Source organism: Dermacentor silvarum, chromosome 10 (genome assembly GCF_013339745.2).
Source record: "Dermacentor silvarum isolate Dsil-2018 chromosome 10, BIME_Dsil_1.4, whole genome shotgun sequence".
Classification (NCBI taxonomy): Eukaryota; Metazoa; Arthropoda; class Arachnida; order Ixodida; family Ixodidae; genus Dermacentor; species Dermacentor silvarum.
Window position 1 is genome coordinate 33,181,489 of NC_051163.1, and position 17,417 is coordinate 33,198,905.

Here is a 17,417-nt window from a genome sequence, read left to right on the forward strand (position 1 = left end):
CCCCCCCCTTTTTTTTTTTATTTGGCCAACGGACTATGTGCAAGATTCATATTTTGTCTAGAAATTGGAAATATTCAATACTCAGTTAGAAATTTCACGTTTTGAACACCTCTGATATTACTGCAAAATAGTTTAGCTAAGCAGTACTTGGCGATTGAAACCCGATGCGGCTGCCACTCTTTTTTGCGGCACCGGTGAGTGCTGGGTGATCGCTGTAGGACCAAATGCTGTCACAGTGCGTCGCAAAGGCTCTGTTTTTTTATCGTACACCACGATGCATCGGCTCCGTGTCCCCAGCACCCCCGGGGTACCCTGTGCAAAAAGGCGCCGGCAGCCATGCACTCCGAGTGTCTCATTTCACACGCTGAGCGCTGTACCTGCATAAGTTTAAAAGCAAGAGGCACGCATGCTTGTCGCAATTCAGCATCTCAAAAGTACATCCCTGTGAGTGGCCAAAGGACAAATATATTTCATGGAAGGCCCTATGCTGGGGGGGGGGGGGGGGCAGCGCGGCTGGGGAAGGACATATGATGAGCAGCAGACTTCCATTGTTTTTCTGGGATCACGGACAGAACGGAAACGCCCGTAGGTTGAGTAGTTCACATAGAAATGCCATGACCGATGCACAGTTTCACCTAGCAGTGGAGTGTAAATGGCTGGCCTTTCATTCTCTGTCCCTGCATGCTCTATCTGCCACGCTGCCTCATGAACGTCCTTGGCAGCACGTGTTTTATGCCACTCGCCGCTGTAGCTTGGTGGATATGTGTTTGTGTTGCTGAGAGCTCGAGGTTCGCGGGCTCGATGTCGGCCGTGGCGACTGCATTTCGATGGGGGCATAATGCAGAAACTCTTTGTATTTAAATGCACATTAAAGAAACCCAGATGTTCAAAATTAATTCGGAGTCGCCCACATGCCTCATTATCAGATTGTGGTTTTTTCGCGTAAAACCACAGAATGTGCAAGTTTAATGCGTTCTTACCCGCGTCACATGGGCATTTTGATTGTGACTTTGCATAATCTGGATGAAGTCTGTCACAATTTGTGCATCGCGATCGAGCTTCTCAATCATTATCGTAGGCTCATGACTGCACTGCGATTTTTGCTTCTTAGGCAAATTTGTGAAGTTCTTTGGACTCACTGCACAACAGCTGGTGCGCTAGAGTTCACCTAACTCAGTCTGGATTGTTGGACCGTGTAGCAGTGATCATGGTCGATTGCGATTAAATTGCAATCGGAAGTGCCTATGTTACATCAGTGATATTTTACCCAGCTTTTGTAGCTGAAGAGACTTTAGAGGAATTGCTTATATCGTTCGGGGCTTGTCTTCCCATAATTTAGGAGTGCTAGGTTTGTGTGCATATTTTCAGCATTGCTGTCAAAGACACGGTCAATCCCACTAGAGGCGTCTTTTCCTTGTTGGCGCTTAATCCTAAAATTTTACTAACTGCTGTTGTGCACTTTTAAAATGCAAAGTGAAACACTGAATCCTTGTAGACCGATAAAGAATTTTCCAAACTAAAGTTTTCATTGATTTTGTGTAACAGAATAATTCCTGAAATAGAAAATATTTGGTAGTGGAACCGTTTCAATGTACCACACTGAAAGCATGCTTAGCTTGGAATCGATCCATAAGTTATTTTCTCAGTTCACTTGTAATCTGCTCTTGGTGGACGTACTAATATTCTTTGGACAAGTTATTTTTTTGCAGTGACACAATCCATACAAGCTTAAGTAAGCTGTAGTGATGACCTGTTTAAATATTTCATGAACAAATTAAAATTACTTGACAATGATGTGACTGTAGTGTCAAATGATCTATTTCTTAATTGTACTGTCTAAAGTCAAAACCAATGGCTTGTTACTTGTGCATTGTTTCTACGTATTTTTTAAAACTTAATTTTGTGGGTGCAGTCTGTTTTGTATGCTAATACCATATTGCATGCTTCATGAGCTAATATAGCATCAAGTGCCAAACATGCAACCTCCTTTGTTAAATGACCTTATGACACATTCAAAGTTGACTGGCTTCTTAGTAATTTGCTTTGGTTAACATGCCAAAGAATCTTGGCAAATATTTTGGCCAGCAAGCTTCTGACATGCATGCAAACATTTCTGTTGTACAATGTTGCTGACAACATTTTGTTAGTAGCATGAGGGCAGTCTAGTTTTAAAAACTATATATATTTTTTTAAATTCCTTTTCTTTCTAGGAGTCTGTTGATGATGAAGACAGGAAGCGATCAACTCGAAGGTTGAAGTTCTCCGACGACGAATCTTCAGGCAAGTCCTTGTTGAAGTTGAACTGCTGCCGTTCCACTTTATCATTTCCTTGCAGATGCCTTTGCAGGGCTGTTTTGAGTTCTTTCGTTTTATTGTCTGCCTTCATTGTTGCATTTTAGAAAGAGATCAAAGGTGTTTTGGGAGCGGCAGGCTCTTAATTGTCATAGCACCAGCATCTTTGTCTGGTGCATAATGAAGTGTCAGAGTAGAAAAGAATGGCAGTATAACTGTTGCTTCTTTTATTTGTGTTTTAAAAAATGGGAGTTGAATCTTCTTTACATTAATATCCCCTATCTGCCAAGGCAATTCACATCCCTATAAAGTTGGGAAAAAGGGAATGCTTAGAAGTGTCGCACGCTGGGATAAACAGCTGAATACATTTGTCATGATTATTTCTGCTAAAACACTTGTATGGTGGCATAAGATAGTATTCCTTCGTTATGTTCTTTTCAAGAATATCAATAAGCTGTTATTAATGAATACAAAATTCACTTTTCTTAGCAAATTTTCCAAATTCAAAGCATAGGGTCTCAGTTCTGTAAACTTTCGCTATGGTAATTCATTGTGGTCTTGGACTAACAAAACGAAGTGTACATACACTGAGGGTCGTGGACTAAAAGCTACAAAGCGGCCTGATGAAGCCCACGGTCCCTTTGACTTGGCATACACAGGCAGTAACATAAGTGCAGAGCAAGAATATTGGTTACCTTTGCAAAATTTATTAATAATGCTACACATCAGATGCTAGCTGACACAGTAATAAAATGTAACGCGAACTAAAAAAGCAGGTATACAGACAAAAAATAAAGGAAATCTCAGTTTAATCCTGTAATGCCCAAGGTATCGTATATGCATGCTACCTTGGGTTTCGTACCTCAAATTTCTGATTTAGGCATGATGAACTTTAGGCACAACCCTGAAAATCATTTTCGATGTGGTGGAGAGTGTGGCCCAGTTGTAGATAGTTCCACAAACCAATTACTAAATAATTACTGAACTGATTGAAGTATACCTCAAATAAGATTTCATTGTTTCTTGTGTACAACTGATAGTCAACTAACGAGTGAATGCATCATCAGTTAACCAGCTGTGTTATGAGTATAGGTTGGCATACTCGCCCACCAGTGCACTGACTCGTACTCAGTTTACACATATTTCACACGTGAGATAAATCGTTAGTGAATTACGAAGAGTGCGAATTAACGAGCATGAATGGGAGTGCAGGATCATGCGAGTACGAACAAAAGTCTCGTGAGTGACTGTCGGCAAGTGTGAGTGAATGAGTGCCGGTGAGGAGGAGTAGATGCAAATAATAATGTGAATGGAAGTGACTATGAAGGCGAGTGTTGGCGAATATCAGTGGAAGTGAGTAGGACGAGTGTAAGTGGGAGTGTGTATATAGCCTGTGAAAATGTTAGTAAGTGAGCATGAGTTGATATCGGCTTATGCCAGCAACCTTTGGTTCGAAGTGCCAGTTTTTTCCTCTGCCTTTCAGGGCGCCTGACGCGGTCAGTGGGGGGACACGGTCACCAGAACCACCTGCTGCCCAACGGCCGTGCACACTCCTCGTCGCGACGCCGTGAACCACCACCGCCACCCAGTAATGTGGCCGTCTCAACGGATGACGACATGAATGAGGACGATGACAGCATGGTGCGACGAAGCACACGCCGTCGCAAGTGTATCTATGGCAACCTCAACCAGACATGGATACTAACATCAAGCCTGCCAGACTTCAGCAAGGTCTGCCTTTCATTTTCTCGCTCTTGTCTTGGCCGGTGTTATGTAACGAATCCGTTCCAGCGCTATTCCCTTTCGCTCTTCATTGGTTGTTCGAGCAGCGCTCTGCCTGCGTTGTCTGTATGGTCGGTCGGCCTGGAACGGTGGGTTATACAAAAGCAATAAAAAATTCTGCAGCATGTTATACTCGTGTAACACGTGAAGGTGAAAGCCTGCTGCACACGTGGTAATGCATTAAGTTATACGGTCGGAGGGGTCAGACTTATTGCAAGACATAACGAGCCGCAGTGTGAAGTAAACGTATGGCGCTGTAGATTGACCTCCTCAATGCCACATGCAAGCACCTAATACACTACCTAAAGGTTCTTTCGTTGCCTTTTTCCGTCTTTCTCTTGTTGTTTCCTTCATTCTTTCGTTTCTTCATTAATATTAAGCCATTCCATCTTTGCTTGCTTACGGGGGGGGGGGGGGGGGTATGAGTCATTCCCGATGATAATTTTGGATAATATTTTTTGGGTTATGAGCCACTGCTGATGATGATAAATTTTGTTTCACTCATCTACTTTTTTTTGTATCACTGGACTACTCGCAGCTTTTTTCGGGTATGAGCCATTGCAACGAGCCACTTAAGAGTTGTGGGTTCTTGGTGTCTCACAGGAGACCAACCACCGCGGGTTCGAGCTTAGCGAGCCACAGGGCCACGTCAGCCGTCGCCTCCAGCACCGCTTGCGCGCGAGCTCAGAGGCCGCAAGGTGTTACCGAGCGACGCACGCAAAAAACACAGTAAAGCCCTGAGTTGACGGAAACCGTTTACTGAAACCGTCGGCACCAGCACTGCACAAACGCCCGCGCGGCGGGTAGCCGAAGGGGTCCCGCACCAGGGCGAAAATACAATAACAGGCGCCTATAGCACGTCGCGGTGAGAGCACAGGCTCAAGCTGGGACACGCCGCTAGGAAAAGTCCCGGCGGCTATGCTACTTGCTCTGGCGATAACCAATGGGTCAACTCGCGAGAGCACGGGCAATATCCTTCGGCTTAGGCTTTCGGCAAGTGCGGCTCGGTGGGGTACGACCTCGCGCGTGTACTAATGGCACCGCTCGTCGGCTTAGCGTCGTGAAAAGATCAGCACAAAGTACGCGCTCCCCGCAAGGGCAAAGGCACCGTGCGCGAGCTCCAGTCCTAGTCACAAAGGTGTCGGCGGACGAGAGGAAAGCATGTACGTACCGTGCGCTGGTCCCGGTGAGAAGACAGAGGCATGCTCCGCCGCTAGCAGCCGAAACGCAGCCGCTTCGTGACGTCAGCGCCCCGCCCTCAGCGCAACCCACCGCGTGCGCAGCACCACTGCGGGAACCGGTTACGCGGAGGACAGGGAAAAACCGGGACGGCAGGAAAAGGTGAAACCGGTGCAATGGCGCCGATGAAACCCTCAATCCCCACAGAGTTTCGCTTTTAAAATAACGCAGAAGGAATGGCTACATTATGCCAGTTTATGGGCAGTGCGGTTTTTGCTGATGTTGAAAATGGTTAAATTTTACAAATTTTTCTTGCTGCGAACTGTCCATCAGTGCCCTAGGAGGCAGTCGAAGGACTAGATTGTTTCATGAAGTTGTGCTAACTTGCCTGCTACATTGGCTCAGTGGTGTGGGGTCTCACACGTGCTCTTGGGACTAAGGAACGACAACACAGTAGTGCAAACAATCAAACGGGCATTTATTGCACCTTTCATACACTAATGCTTGCTAGCCGAATTGCTACTCATAAAACATTCACACGGGTGCACGACAAATCGAGGAAGTTCAACTCACCGCAACCTGATAGCGAGCGAATATGTTCGCCCCATGCCAGACACCATCGTCTAGTCGTTCACGTGTACGGTCACGCAAACAGTGGTGGGTTAGAACGATCTGAGTTTGTCCATTTCGGTGTCCTGCTCCTTGACTCGCAAGATGGTCTCGCAAAGCGGGCCGGCGCACGCGCGAAGCGTCCGTGCGTGTTACTTGCCGATCCCAACGCCTTCTTCCTTATGCAACCAAGTGACCCCACCGTTAGGTGGCGCCAGCAGTACAACACTCGCGCCATCTCTCGCAATATGCTGCTGCCGTAACACCACGCGGCAAAGCCGGATTACAGGAGACGTTTTGGAAAACATCAGGGGACGCATGAGAGTTGTGCATCCCCACAGTGGCTACAACAATTTGCAGCTGAGGAGAGGGTTGCAGGCTCAATTCCCAGTTGGGCAGTACAATCATTATTTATACATACTTGGCGTTTATACATACTAATGGGAGCGGAATGAAAAAAAAAAAAAAGATTGCAGGGTGGTCAAAATGAGTCCACGGCAGTGTCTATGAAAGGCAATATGTTTCTTTGGAAAGTTAAACCCAATGAATCACTCTTCCTCCAATTAATAGTTTTTACTTCTCCGTATGTGCGTTACTGTTGATGGAATATTGGAGGCATGGGTGGGGGTAGACACATTGGTAGTGCCAGCTTGTGACATGTCGTTCAACTGCATGTTAGAAATTAATGAGGGTTAGAACTCTTGTCCGGGGGGAAAAGGAACAGAGCCACTGTATGGTTATGATTATGCTGCTTCCAACGCTATATACCAGCAGCTAATTAGAAAAGGAACGATCATTGCACAAATACCTCTGAGTTCTAGTAAACTCGGCATCACGTGGTGGTGTCACCAGCTTGGCGGCTCACGTCCTCGTCTGCGGCATTGCGTATACGGCAAAACGTATACGGACAGGCTGAAAGTCTCCAACGTCTATCCTTGTAGCCACGTGTGTCTCGGTTGACTGTGACACTCCACGTTATTCTCTCATCCCACAACAGTCATCTGCGGACCAGTCGGGTTCACGTAACAAGAAGGGCCCGACCACTTTCCACCACTACCTCCGCAGCTCGACCAGTCCCCACCACGACAGCATGCCTCCTGGTGGAAATGTGAGTGTCAACTTCCAACTTTATTCCTGTTAAAAACATATGAGAAATCATATGCTGGCCTTGTTAAATGCACTGCGCTTTGAAAGCTGGACTTGCTAACCACAATGTGCTGGCACAACTTCCTAGCTTGGCAATTTGCGCGGGGTAGAAGGGGACACAACATGCCGCTGTATTGCGTCACCATGTTGTGACGCCTTCTTGTGCCCCTGTCCCCTAGTGCTTGTATTGCATGTCCAACCAACAGGCCAACAAAATGCAGCAGTTGGAATACACCAGCGTCTCGTCACTGCCAAAAAAATGATGGCCTGTTCTAATGGCTATAGTGGTTAAAATCATTAGAAGCTTACTCGGTATGTACATTCTTGATGTATTAATGTTTATGTCCGTTAAGTCATTGTTCCATTGCAAGCAGTCTTGACAGCATTTCTAAAGAATCTGTCTCATTGTGCCCATGTTCTTGTGCAAATTATGACGCTTGTTGAGTATTGCATGAAAATAACACAAAAATATTGTGTCTGCAGTTGACGTTAGTAGAGTTGCACTAACAGTTTCTGAACACATTTCTTAAAATGTAAAGCTGGAGGAACATGAACATTTGAATTGAACAGAGCAGTATTTCGCAAGTTGTTGGATACCGGTCTTGGAAGTGATTTGGGAACAAGAGCTAGCCTGTAACAGTGCTTGGACAGAAGACATATAAATGTCCAGCTAACATTAGATGGCATCTTAGGCCCTATGCCCTGCCCTTCAATAAAACAGCGGCAAGCCTTGGGTTTATTGTTCCAGTATCTCTCAGAAATTAGCTTTCTCGGAAAGCTTTGCAGACGGTTCACTTTATTATGATATAGAAAAGCCTGTATTTTCCTCCATCGTCTCGCATGTGAATATCATCAGGTTTACTTGCTCATTTTACACCTGCCGCGATGGCTCAGTTAGCTGAGGCGTTGCGCTGCTGAGCATGAGGTCGCGGGATTGAATCCCGGCCTGTCTGAGCCGCGGCGGCCGCATTTCGATCGAGGCGAAATGCAAAAACGCCCGTGTGCTTGCGTTGTAGTGCATGTTAAATAATTCCAGGTCGTCAAAATTAATCTGGAGCCCTCCACTATGGCGTGCCTCATAATCAGAACTGGTTTTGGCACGTAAAACCCCAGAAAAAAGAACTTGCTCATTTTATATTTGTTTTTGTTTTTTTTCCACTATACCCTGCAATTTTGTTTCCTTTTCCTATGCAGAGTTTCATGTCAGTGGTTGTAGCATGCCAGCAAAAATCTTCCCCTTTAATTAAAGATACCTTGCAATGATTTTGACCATTTTATACAAATGTACTAAGTCGTTTGGGTAGGTCCTTCTGATCATTGCCACAGTTAAGCGCTCCGCATAAAGCATGTAATTTATTACAAAGTCTTTAAAATATGCATCGCTATTGATCGCAGCAATGCTTCGCTTCCCCGAGTTTTCAACCGCCTCGTTCTCTGCTACATGTAGTGGGGGCCATGACATCATTTGGTCAAGCTATCCGGTTGGATACCAATGTTGTGTCACCGGGAATATTTGAAACATGCTGCTGCATTAAGCTTATTTTTAATAGCTTACCTATGCGTAGTCATTTCTTTCTTTCATCTTCTTTTGTGTACCCTTAGAAATAGGTAGAAAAATGCAATAAATGGAGATGTTTCTTCAAACCAGTGCCCCATTTCTGCCTGAGAATGCAGATCGTATGCTACAGCACTGGCAACGGGGCAGCCAATGGGACGCGGAGGGGTTCTTGCATGAATATAGGAGCAGCGATGTTTTCTTTGGTGGCAGGAACATAAATGGTACTAGTGCTGTATTACGTTCGACAATGTTATTGACAGCCCATTTCAACACCAGGTTCACAAGTTAGCAACAGCTCTTTTGTTTTCTGCTGGCGGCTACAAAGTTAATCTTACGAGCGTCGTATAGAGACCGATCGCAAGCATACATAGTAGATATTTTAATGTCACCAGGTGGTTATCGAACTGAAATACCGGAAACAGCCACATTTAAGTTTGTACATTGCATATATGCTCGCAGCAATGCGGCAAATGCCTGCGACGACATCCACCTCTTTTCGCTTCATGTAGCACTTCAAAAAAAAAGCCAGCGAATTTTTTTTGTAGTGCCGCAGCGGGCAGTTCATCTTTAAATTTCGCTCCATGTAGCCACGGCTTAACGATAAAATCTGCATAGGAAAGAGACGTGGGAACACACGGTTCAAAGCAACCGGAAGTAGAAAACACATGCGTCACAGCTTGGAGGCGAAACATAGCGATGGCCGCACAGTGTAAAATTTCAGGAGAATGCCGCGGCTTGAGGGGAGGGTAAGGTTTAACCACTCATACTTGTGTTATCATAGCGCGCTGTCTAGGTGGCACCGTCTGTCTAGGGGTATAACAAAAACCGTTTCAGGGACCCTTTAAAGAGCTCTCTCTCTCCTTCTGTGAGGCTTCATGGCCAGTAAGAGCATTGCAAGGCTCTGGTATGACCCCACGTTTTCTGTCTGGTTTTCATGGGCTTGCATTTGCTGTCTGCAGGACTCCGAGACCTTAGACGGAGACAATGAGGACAGCCTCGAGTCGAAGCGCAGCAACGAGAAAGGAGTGAATGCTGAGCTCCGTCGTCTCGGCCTGTCCGAGATGCAGGTGAGATTTCATCAGCTGCTGCTATGTTGCCTCCTAGGGTCACAAATGGCAAATGTTAAAAGGGGGCCCTGAAAAACCTCTTCTCGAATCTTGGCAGCGCTCTGGAATGAGTGCGGTGGGATGCCTTTCAAGGAATATATTTGCCAGGAAGATCTTTTGTAAAGGACTTGATATGAATTGAGGTATTGTGGGGTCTCAAATGTGCTCTTGAGACAAAGGAACGACGGCACGATAGTGCAGACAATCAGAAGAGCATGTATTCTGCCTCTTGTACAATAAGGCCAGCTAGCTGAATCGCAACCAGTGGATTATGCCGATGGGCACACAAGTTGAAGTCCAATTCGCCACGACAGGACGTCGATTGAACATGTTCGCCCCTTGCCTGACACCAATGCCTAATTGTTCGCTGGGGAACGAATGGTGCATTCGAACGATCGTGTTCGTCCATCTCGGTGCCCTGCTCTGAAGCCTCTCACGGAACAGTCCCGCAGAATGTGCTGATAGGCGCAGAATGTGCTGGCCGACGTGGGCCTCCGCCGCTGTTTCCCTCTGTGCCGCAGCGTTCAAGGTCAACACGCGACTAGAACATAGAGCAAAGGAGAAGGGTTCACAGCTATTTTCTCTGCGTGGCTGAGACGTAGGTACGCACACGGACGTGTTCCGATGCGACGCAGAAATGGCAACCTTGCCATGTTAGAGAGGGTGAAATTTCCGCCAGTTTTTTTTAGGGGTCTCTCCTAAGCTTTTGCTCTACGGCGGGGTCAGAGCAGTGCTGGTCGGAGCGAGGTATGTTCGAATTAACCGTCGCAAATGCTTGCACGTTCAAATTACCGGGCGTTTTCACCCATTGGAATACACATAACTTTGACGGGACCACAGTGGCAGTTCGAATTAACGAGATTTGACTGCATTCAGCCGTAATCAGTATTCGAAGGTATGAAGTATTAAATTCTCTAGCCAAAAGCTTCGATTCGAAACACTAGTATGGAACGCTAGTACTCAAAACGCTAGTATTGGGCTTGGTTGAAATAATGGGCTGCCCAGACGCCATGGCACTTGACAACTTCTGTTCCTCCCACACTGCCCCGCAGCATTTCTCGGCAGACGACATGTACTCGCGGGTGAAGCGGACGCGCCAGCAACACCAGGCGGCGGCTGCGGCAGCAGAAGAGCAGCCATTCTTCCGCACGAGGAGCTCCCGTCGTGCAGCCGCGGAGGAGCGGCGTGGGCGCCGGCGCGAGAGAGCCGCCGCAGCAGGAGTGGCCCCCAGCGACTCTGAACCGCAAGGTGGAAGCTCGGGGGTCTCGGGCGACAGCGACGTCGACGACGAGGAAGAAGAGGTGCAGCTGCCTGTGATGAATGGCTACCACCTCCGTCCCAAGAAGCCCGTCACGGAGCGCTTCCAAGTGCCTGTCGGTAAGTGCATCTCCTGTCAACTTAAACCAAAGAGTTTCGTACTGTAAGTCGTGCATTGTGGAAATCGTTGGCAGGGAGAGGGGAAAAAATAATTTTTAAAATTTAATATAATGAAGCCTCGTTACAAAACAGGAGGCTGAACGAAATAATAAGTGAAGTTCCCTTAGAGTCACCTACGTGAAACCTTGTTTTAACGAAGTAATATTGCCCTGCTAATGTGTATGATGAACTTGATTCATCTCCGAAACCCAAAAATCATTTACCGTCAGTGCTTAGTATGTACTTGACTGAACCTGAGGTCAGCAGCTTCCTTCCGTGCATTCAACTTTCTCTTTAACCATGAATGTGATTGATATATGAAACACCTCCAATGTAATGCTAGTAGCCAAAAGTGTAGCACAATTATTTGTTACGGCACAATCTGATTCACAATTATTTCTGACGGCACAATCTGATTCACAATTATTTCTTACGGCACAATCTGATTTTTTACGTAATAATGTATCCCTGGCATGGGCCACCAAGTAATGCAGACTCGGAATGGTTCCTGAATTCTGCTGTGATGGAACATGGCAATTGTAGCCATAGAGTTTCATGCAATTACTAGAGGGAACTAGGGCACTACGGTCTACGGGAGGTGTAAGGAATGATGAGTATGTACATGGATTTGCCTAAACTTCGTCCTTTGCAAACTCGTCATTTTCAACAAGTACCCTGTAACAAATAATTAAATACCGTATTTACTCGATTCTAAAGTTACCTCCATTGTAACATGCACCCGTTTTCCATGAGAGGGAAAAAAATCCTTTACAGTACCGCGCAGCTCATGCTTTCATACAGAAATTACTTTCTCTCATTTGGAAAAACGAAGATTTACTCTCAATGCGCGAAAGCTGCGATGAATAAAAGGAAGTCAGTTTAGCCCGAAAGGCAAAGCATCGATTGCGATAGCAAATTAGTAGACAGCTATACGAAGTAAGGATAGTAGTTTTATCGGCCGTATAAACTTGTAAACATTCGCTTGTTAACTAAATTAACAAGCACGGTATCACGTGAACACAAGCAAACATGAACACATCTCGCTCGATGACTGCGCACACTCGCTGTCAAAACTCTGGAGTGAGAAAGCGCAGCAGCAGCGGCGACAGATTTGACCTTCGTGCTAGCGTGCCTCTCGCTTCAATACAAACTATAAACGGCAAAAACCACAGCGCGCGGCGGCCTCTCTCCCCGTCACAGATCGCTTTCAAGATAGGGCCAAGGCGATCGTATCGCCGAAGTGGATCGTCGCAGAATACGTCCTGCTTCGGTCCACTGAAACCCTTCCGTGTTGCTTTGCTGGCAGAAACCCTCTCCTGTGTGTGCCAGTCCCGCACGCAAGTTTTAGGTTCTCTGAACGCCCGTGATGCGGTATCATGATGAACTCGGCACTTCATGCACATAAAGCAAATGCAGAAAATGGGAAGACAGACTGTAGACTAATGCCTAAGCGCGCCTACTACAGCACATAGAGGAAGCTACGACAGCTAGGCTTGAAGCGCATACGAGGTGGCCATTTGGAAATGCCGATGGCGATATGGTAACGCAGATTTAGGGTCGTACTCGTTTCTAACGCGCACACAATTTTTGGACCCGTTATATAAAAAAAAGTGCGCATTAGATTCGAGTAAATACGGTAAACTTTATTAAAATTGACTGATGGCAGGATTCGAACACAGGACCTTTAGCTCAGAAGCCCTATTTTGTAACCATTATGCCACGGAAACATGCATTGACAAGCGGCACAGAACGCCCTTGTGAATTCCTCATGGTTAGGGATGGGCAAGTAGTGAATTTGAGGTTCGAAGCGAATAGTAATTTGATCGAATAATTCCATGATCGCTATCGACGCAATCATGGATGGTGACTATGCAATTATGAAAGCCTGCGGCCAACGCGGTGTTATGCGCGGCGGTAAACGCAAGAATAAAGGCTTTAAAGGCACAAGTAGGCACAGAGCGTTCCGGCGTTGCTATCATTCAAGTACGATTTCCGCTGATGACTATGGAGATGCGGACTCCGCCGCTTCGATTCGGTTGGACGCTAGGGCCTGTTTTTGCCCTTTGGCGTTGCACATTTCCGGCTATTTAATGGAAAAACGTAGTGCCTTCGTGATTTACAGTTGTTGTATGGCGGCCATGACGTAAAGCATAGCCTCCAAGATGTGTATTTGTGCCGGCCAGTCCGTGGCGCCCGGCTGCCTATTCGGGAGTGCCGAATAATTTGAAAATATCGAATACCTGAATTCGAATCTAAGCGAATAACGAATAGAGAATTATTCGATTGAATATTCGACAACGCCGAATATTCGCCCATCCCTACTCGTGGGCAAGCCAGCACGTTGAGGCGCTTGGTGTGTTTCGCTTTGGCTGCCTCAACAGCCTCACCCGCTGCAACTAGACGCGATTGCGCATGTTTGTGGAGTCTTCTGCACTTGGAAATCTATAGATTGCTTCGAAATTTAGGACAGTGTAGGCAGACAAAGCCACAAGAGCGTCTGAATCCACAAGCATGAAGATCAGACAAATCCATGTACTTCCCATCGTTCCCATGTTAGCTTAACGATTGCAGCGCCAGAGTAATTACTAGAGCGGTAATTATTGTAGAAAACTCTAATCGTAGCCACCATTTTAGATATCCCACCGTGGCTCTATTTGTGGGGCACTGCAACGGAAATTGTTTGTTCAACTGTGGCAAGTGGAGTTGTCGCTGCAAATGTTCCTGTATCGACCTGTGTGCAGCGGAGACAAAGCGGTCCAAGCGGATAGCCAGCATCTTCCACACACCAAAGCACGACCGGCGGAACCGGTCTTCCTACCATTCTCCTGCCCACAGGAGCCCCATGTACAGAAGGTGAGTGCGTACCAAAAACGTTCAGTGCTTGCAGCACCTTTTCAACATAGTTGAACTTCATTATACAGTGCAGTCCACTTACAACTATAGCACATAAAGCAATGTATCGGTTATAACAGCGAGTTGACTTAAGGGGGGGGGGGGGACGTGGCAATTGAAGTGGTCAAATTGGTCAAAACTTTTGATTATCTGATTTATTTGTCGCGATCCTCGGACCTTCATTTACCTCATGGTGATATATTGTAACAAAATAAGCGATAGAAATCGGGAATACAGCACTTTCCTAGAGTGCTGTCAACAAAAATTGCGAAAAAAGCGGGCTTCAAGCTCTGTTTTCTCAGCTTAATTTTTTGTGCAGTTGCTTTCAGTCATCCCAGTGCCATTTCACAACGAATGAAGACAAAATCATTCTGTCATTTGCACTTAAATCTTGAAACGTTGATGAATGCAACAAAGCTGTCCATTTTTATCTGCACCTCATAAAAATAGTTTTTTTTTTTGCAAAGGTCGTTAGTAAGACAATATGCATGGGAAAGTTCAAATAACAATTTGGTGCTCAATTCGGCATTTCAAAAATATACCAATAGCTTTATTGCACAGAATGGGCCTTTGTGAACATGCTGATGTAAAATATTGGCAGGCTTATGTGTAATTAATTTTTGAATGACCATTAGAGGCTGTCAAGTGTTATAACTCGAAAACTAATAGGTAGCACAAAACTGATTTCAGTTATGATATTAGCATAACAAATCACACCTGCATGCCAAATTTCATCAATTTATTCCCATAAATAAAAAAGAAAAAGTTTGCTATCCCCAAAAACATAGACCACCATGTATTTAGAACCTCAATACAATGAAGTGTGTTTACACAGTTAAACCTCAATGTATCATAGTCGGTAAAATCAACATTGCAGCCTAGCTGATGCTTTGACTAGTGAGAAAGAAGACGAAGGACCGCTGCAGCAATGACGACCGCGGCAGCAGCCACGACGGCCGCCAAAACGCACCCTGCACTCGACATGCCGAGGCGTTCAGTGGTGTGTGAAAAAATTCGTGAGATTATGCGCGCACACTTTTACGCGCATGTGTAAATCGATCGCCAACGATCGCCTTCAGAAGACAATTGTTTATGGTTTGGGCAAGAAGAAAACGCACACGCATAGTAGAACCCCGTTGATACGCTTTTCAAGGGACCATGCAAAAAAGAGTCAGTCTCGTCTGAAACGTGAAGCAACGATTGTGATAGCAAATTTGAAGACAGCTGTACAAAGTAAGGATAGTAGTTTTATCGGCCGTACAAACTTGTAAGCATTCGCTTACTAACACAATTAACAAGCACGGTGTCACACGCGCACAGGTACACACGGACACATCTGGCTCGATCACCGCGGGAACTCTGTCAAAACGCTGGAGTAAGGAAGCGCGGTAGCAGCAGCGAGTGAATTGACCTTCATGCTGTCTCTCGCTTCAACGTGAACTAAACGTCGAAAGCACAGCGCATACAAAGCTATCTGGCACTAGGCGCACTTTGTCAACATCGCAGATCGTGTTGAAGATGAGGCCGGCATGGGCGCACACTTTGCGCACGTCGCAGATCGCTTTCAAGACACCGAGATATTACTGTACATCTAAAACAGGGCGCGCAGGCTGCGTGTGCGCTCAGCTGCGTGGTTAGCCGTGCGCAGCCACGGCCTCTCTAGAGAGAGATGCGTGCCAACCTGCCCCCCACTTTCTCTTCCCCCTCCCTTGCATGCACTTGATCACGTTACTGTGAGCGTGCTCCCCTCCCACTCTTTCCCCTTGCTGACACAGGAAGACCGCACTTATGAAACCACCACAATCCTCCTCTGCTCACCCTTGCATGCTTTCGCTCGTACCTGAGCATACTGCATGTTGGGCATGATAGGATCTTATCGCACTCGGACTTCATACGGAACATGATGCTGCTCCGCTTTGGCGGTCACTCTTAGTCAGTGATTTGAGAGGTGCGTTCCTAAGCAGCCACTTGTAATTCAATCATTTGACTGTCTGTGTCCGCGGAAGTTTCCATTTATTGTCTCTGTATCCCTTCGCGCGGCAGTAAATTTCACTACAGTAAAACCTCGTTAATTGTAATTTCAAGTGACTGAAGAAAAAAAAGGTCAGAGTTCAGCGAATGTTGAATTATTGAGGGTATCGAGAAAACAATAAACAAATGCTTATGGGGGAATGTCTGGGGGAACACCCCATTCAGTTGAAGTTTTCGACAGTTATGGGGACACGGGTTGTAACAGTCTGCCCTATTAGAAAGCATGGCTGAATGCTGCCCTTGTTGAGCAAGATTGTCGCTCATTCCGACCCAGGAAACGTCACGCCACGCACAACAGCTCCTCAACGAGCAGTTCGAGTGACGACGAGCGGCGTTTCGAGCGGCGCAAGGCGCGCAGCATGGTCCGCGCCCGGAACCGGTGCCTGCCGTTCAACTTCCAAGAGAAGGACCTCTTCGAGGGTGTGCTCCGCGACCGAGCCAAGATCGGCTCCAGCCTGGCTGACGTCGACCCCATGCAAGTCGACAAGGAGGCGAGTGTCATATACCAATTTGAGCCTCTGCTGTGCAGAGCTTCCTACTGAAATTAGGTGTTGTTTAAAACGCGGCAAACGTGATGTGCTTCCAACACCTGCAATCGGTGCTTGCGGCACATAACAGCATGACCTTTGAGATTGGATTTTGTTACTGTGGCAGAGCCGTCGCTGGGGTCACAATTTGGGCACCACCTATTACTAGAGCATACTTACCAACTCTCCCGAATATTCCATTATGTTTGCCGATTTGGGCTCGTTTTTCGAATATAGCGTAAAGTATTACAAAAAATAAATTCTGTTCTCGGGTAAGTGTTAAAGGTATTAAATGATGAGGCGGCATAAGATTGCTAGAAAATGCATAAAAAAAAAAGAGAGATTGTGATGGCACCTGCATCGCCCTCTTGTAGCAGTGTAATGTGCTTTCCAATGCCTGTGCAATGCCCCTGAATGACCGTCCAACCTTATTTCATCTGTCCGACTGCCCCAATGCTCCATGGTATCTACGCTGCTGAAGGGAAACCATCTTTAATATCCTTCTATGGTGGCTCACCATTTAGAGGAACACTAATCATTGTTAATAAAGTGCATGTGTCTCACAAAAAATGTGGGCTCAGTTCAAACCTTAAAAAAGAATGCATGCTACAGTCAAACCTCGGATCTAATGAACACATATATAACAAATTATCGGATATAACGAAGTAAACATAAAAATTTCTGGCCAGTATTAGTGTGTAGCGAATATTCGCTTACACCGAATATTGGATATAACGAATGTATTTTTGCGTCAGATACGACTTCGTTATAACGAGGTTAAACTGTAGTCCCCACTACCCCCTACTATAGAGTCTGTGGGAATTGACGAATTTTAACATTCACAAGGTTGTAGGTACTCTAGGAGCAACTCTGGTAAAA

The 17,417-nt window shown here is 46.1% G+C and overlaps 1 protein-coding gene across 1 annotated transcript in view; it reads left to right on the forward strand.

The window, feature by feature from the left end:
- LOC119465878 (ATPase family AAA domain-containing protein 2-like) overlaps nt 1-17,417 on the forward strand; it is a 62,807-nt gene that overhangs the window by 3,983 nt on the left and 41,407 nt on the right. The window contains 7 exon segments of the mRNA XM_049657864.1: nt 2,211-2,280; nt 3,776-4,023; nt 6,860-6,970; nt 9,526-9,633; nt 10,725-11,049; nt 13,830-13,941; nt 16,286-16,502. Coding sequence (XP_049513821.1) covers nt 2,211-2,280; nt 3,776-4,023; nt 6,860-6,970; nt 9,526-9,633; nt 10,725-11,049; nt 13,830-13,941; nt 16,286-16,502 — 1,191 coding nt within the window.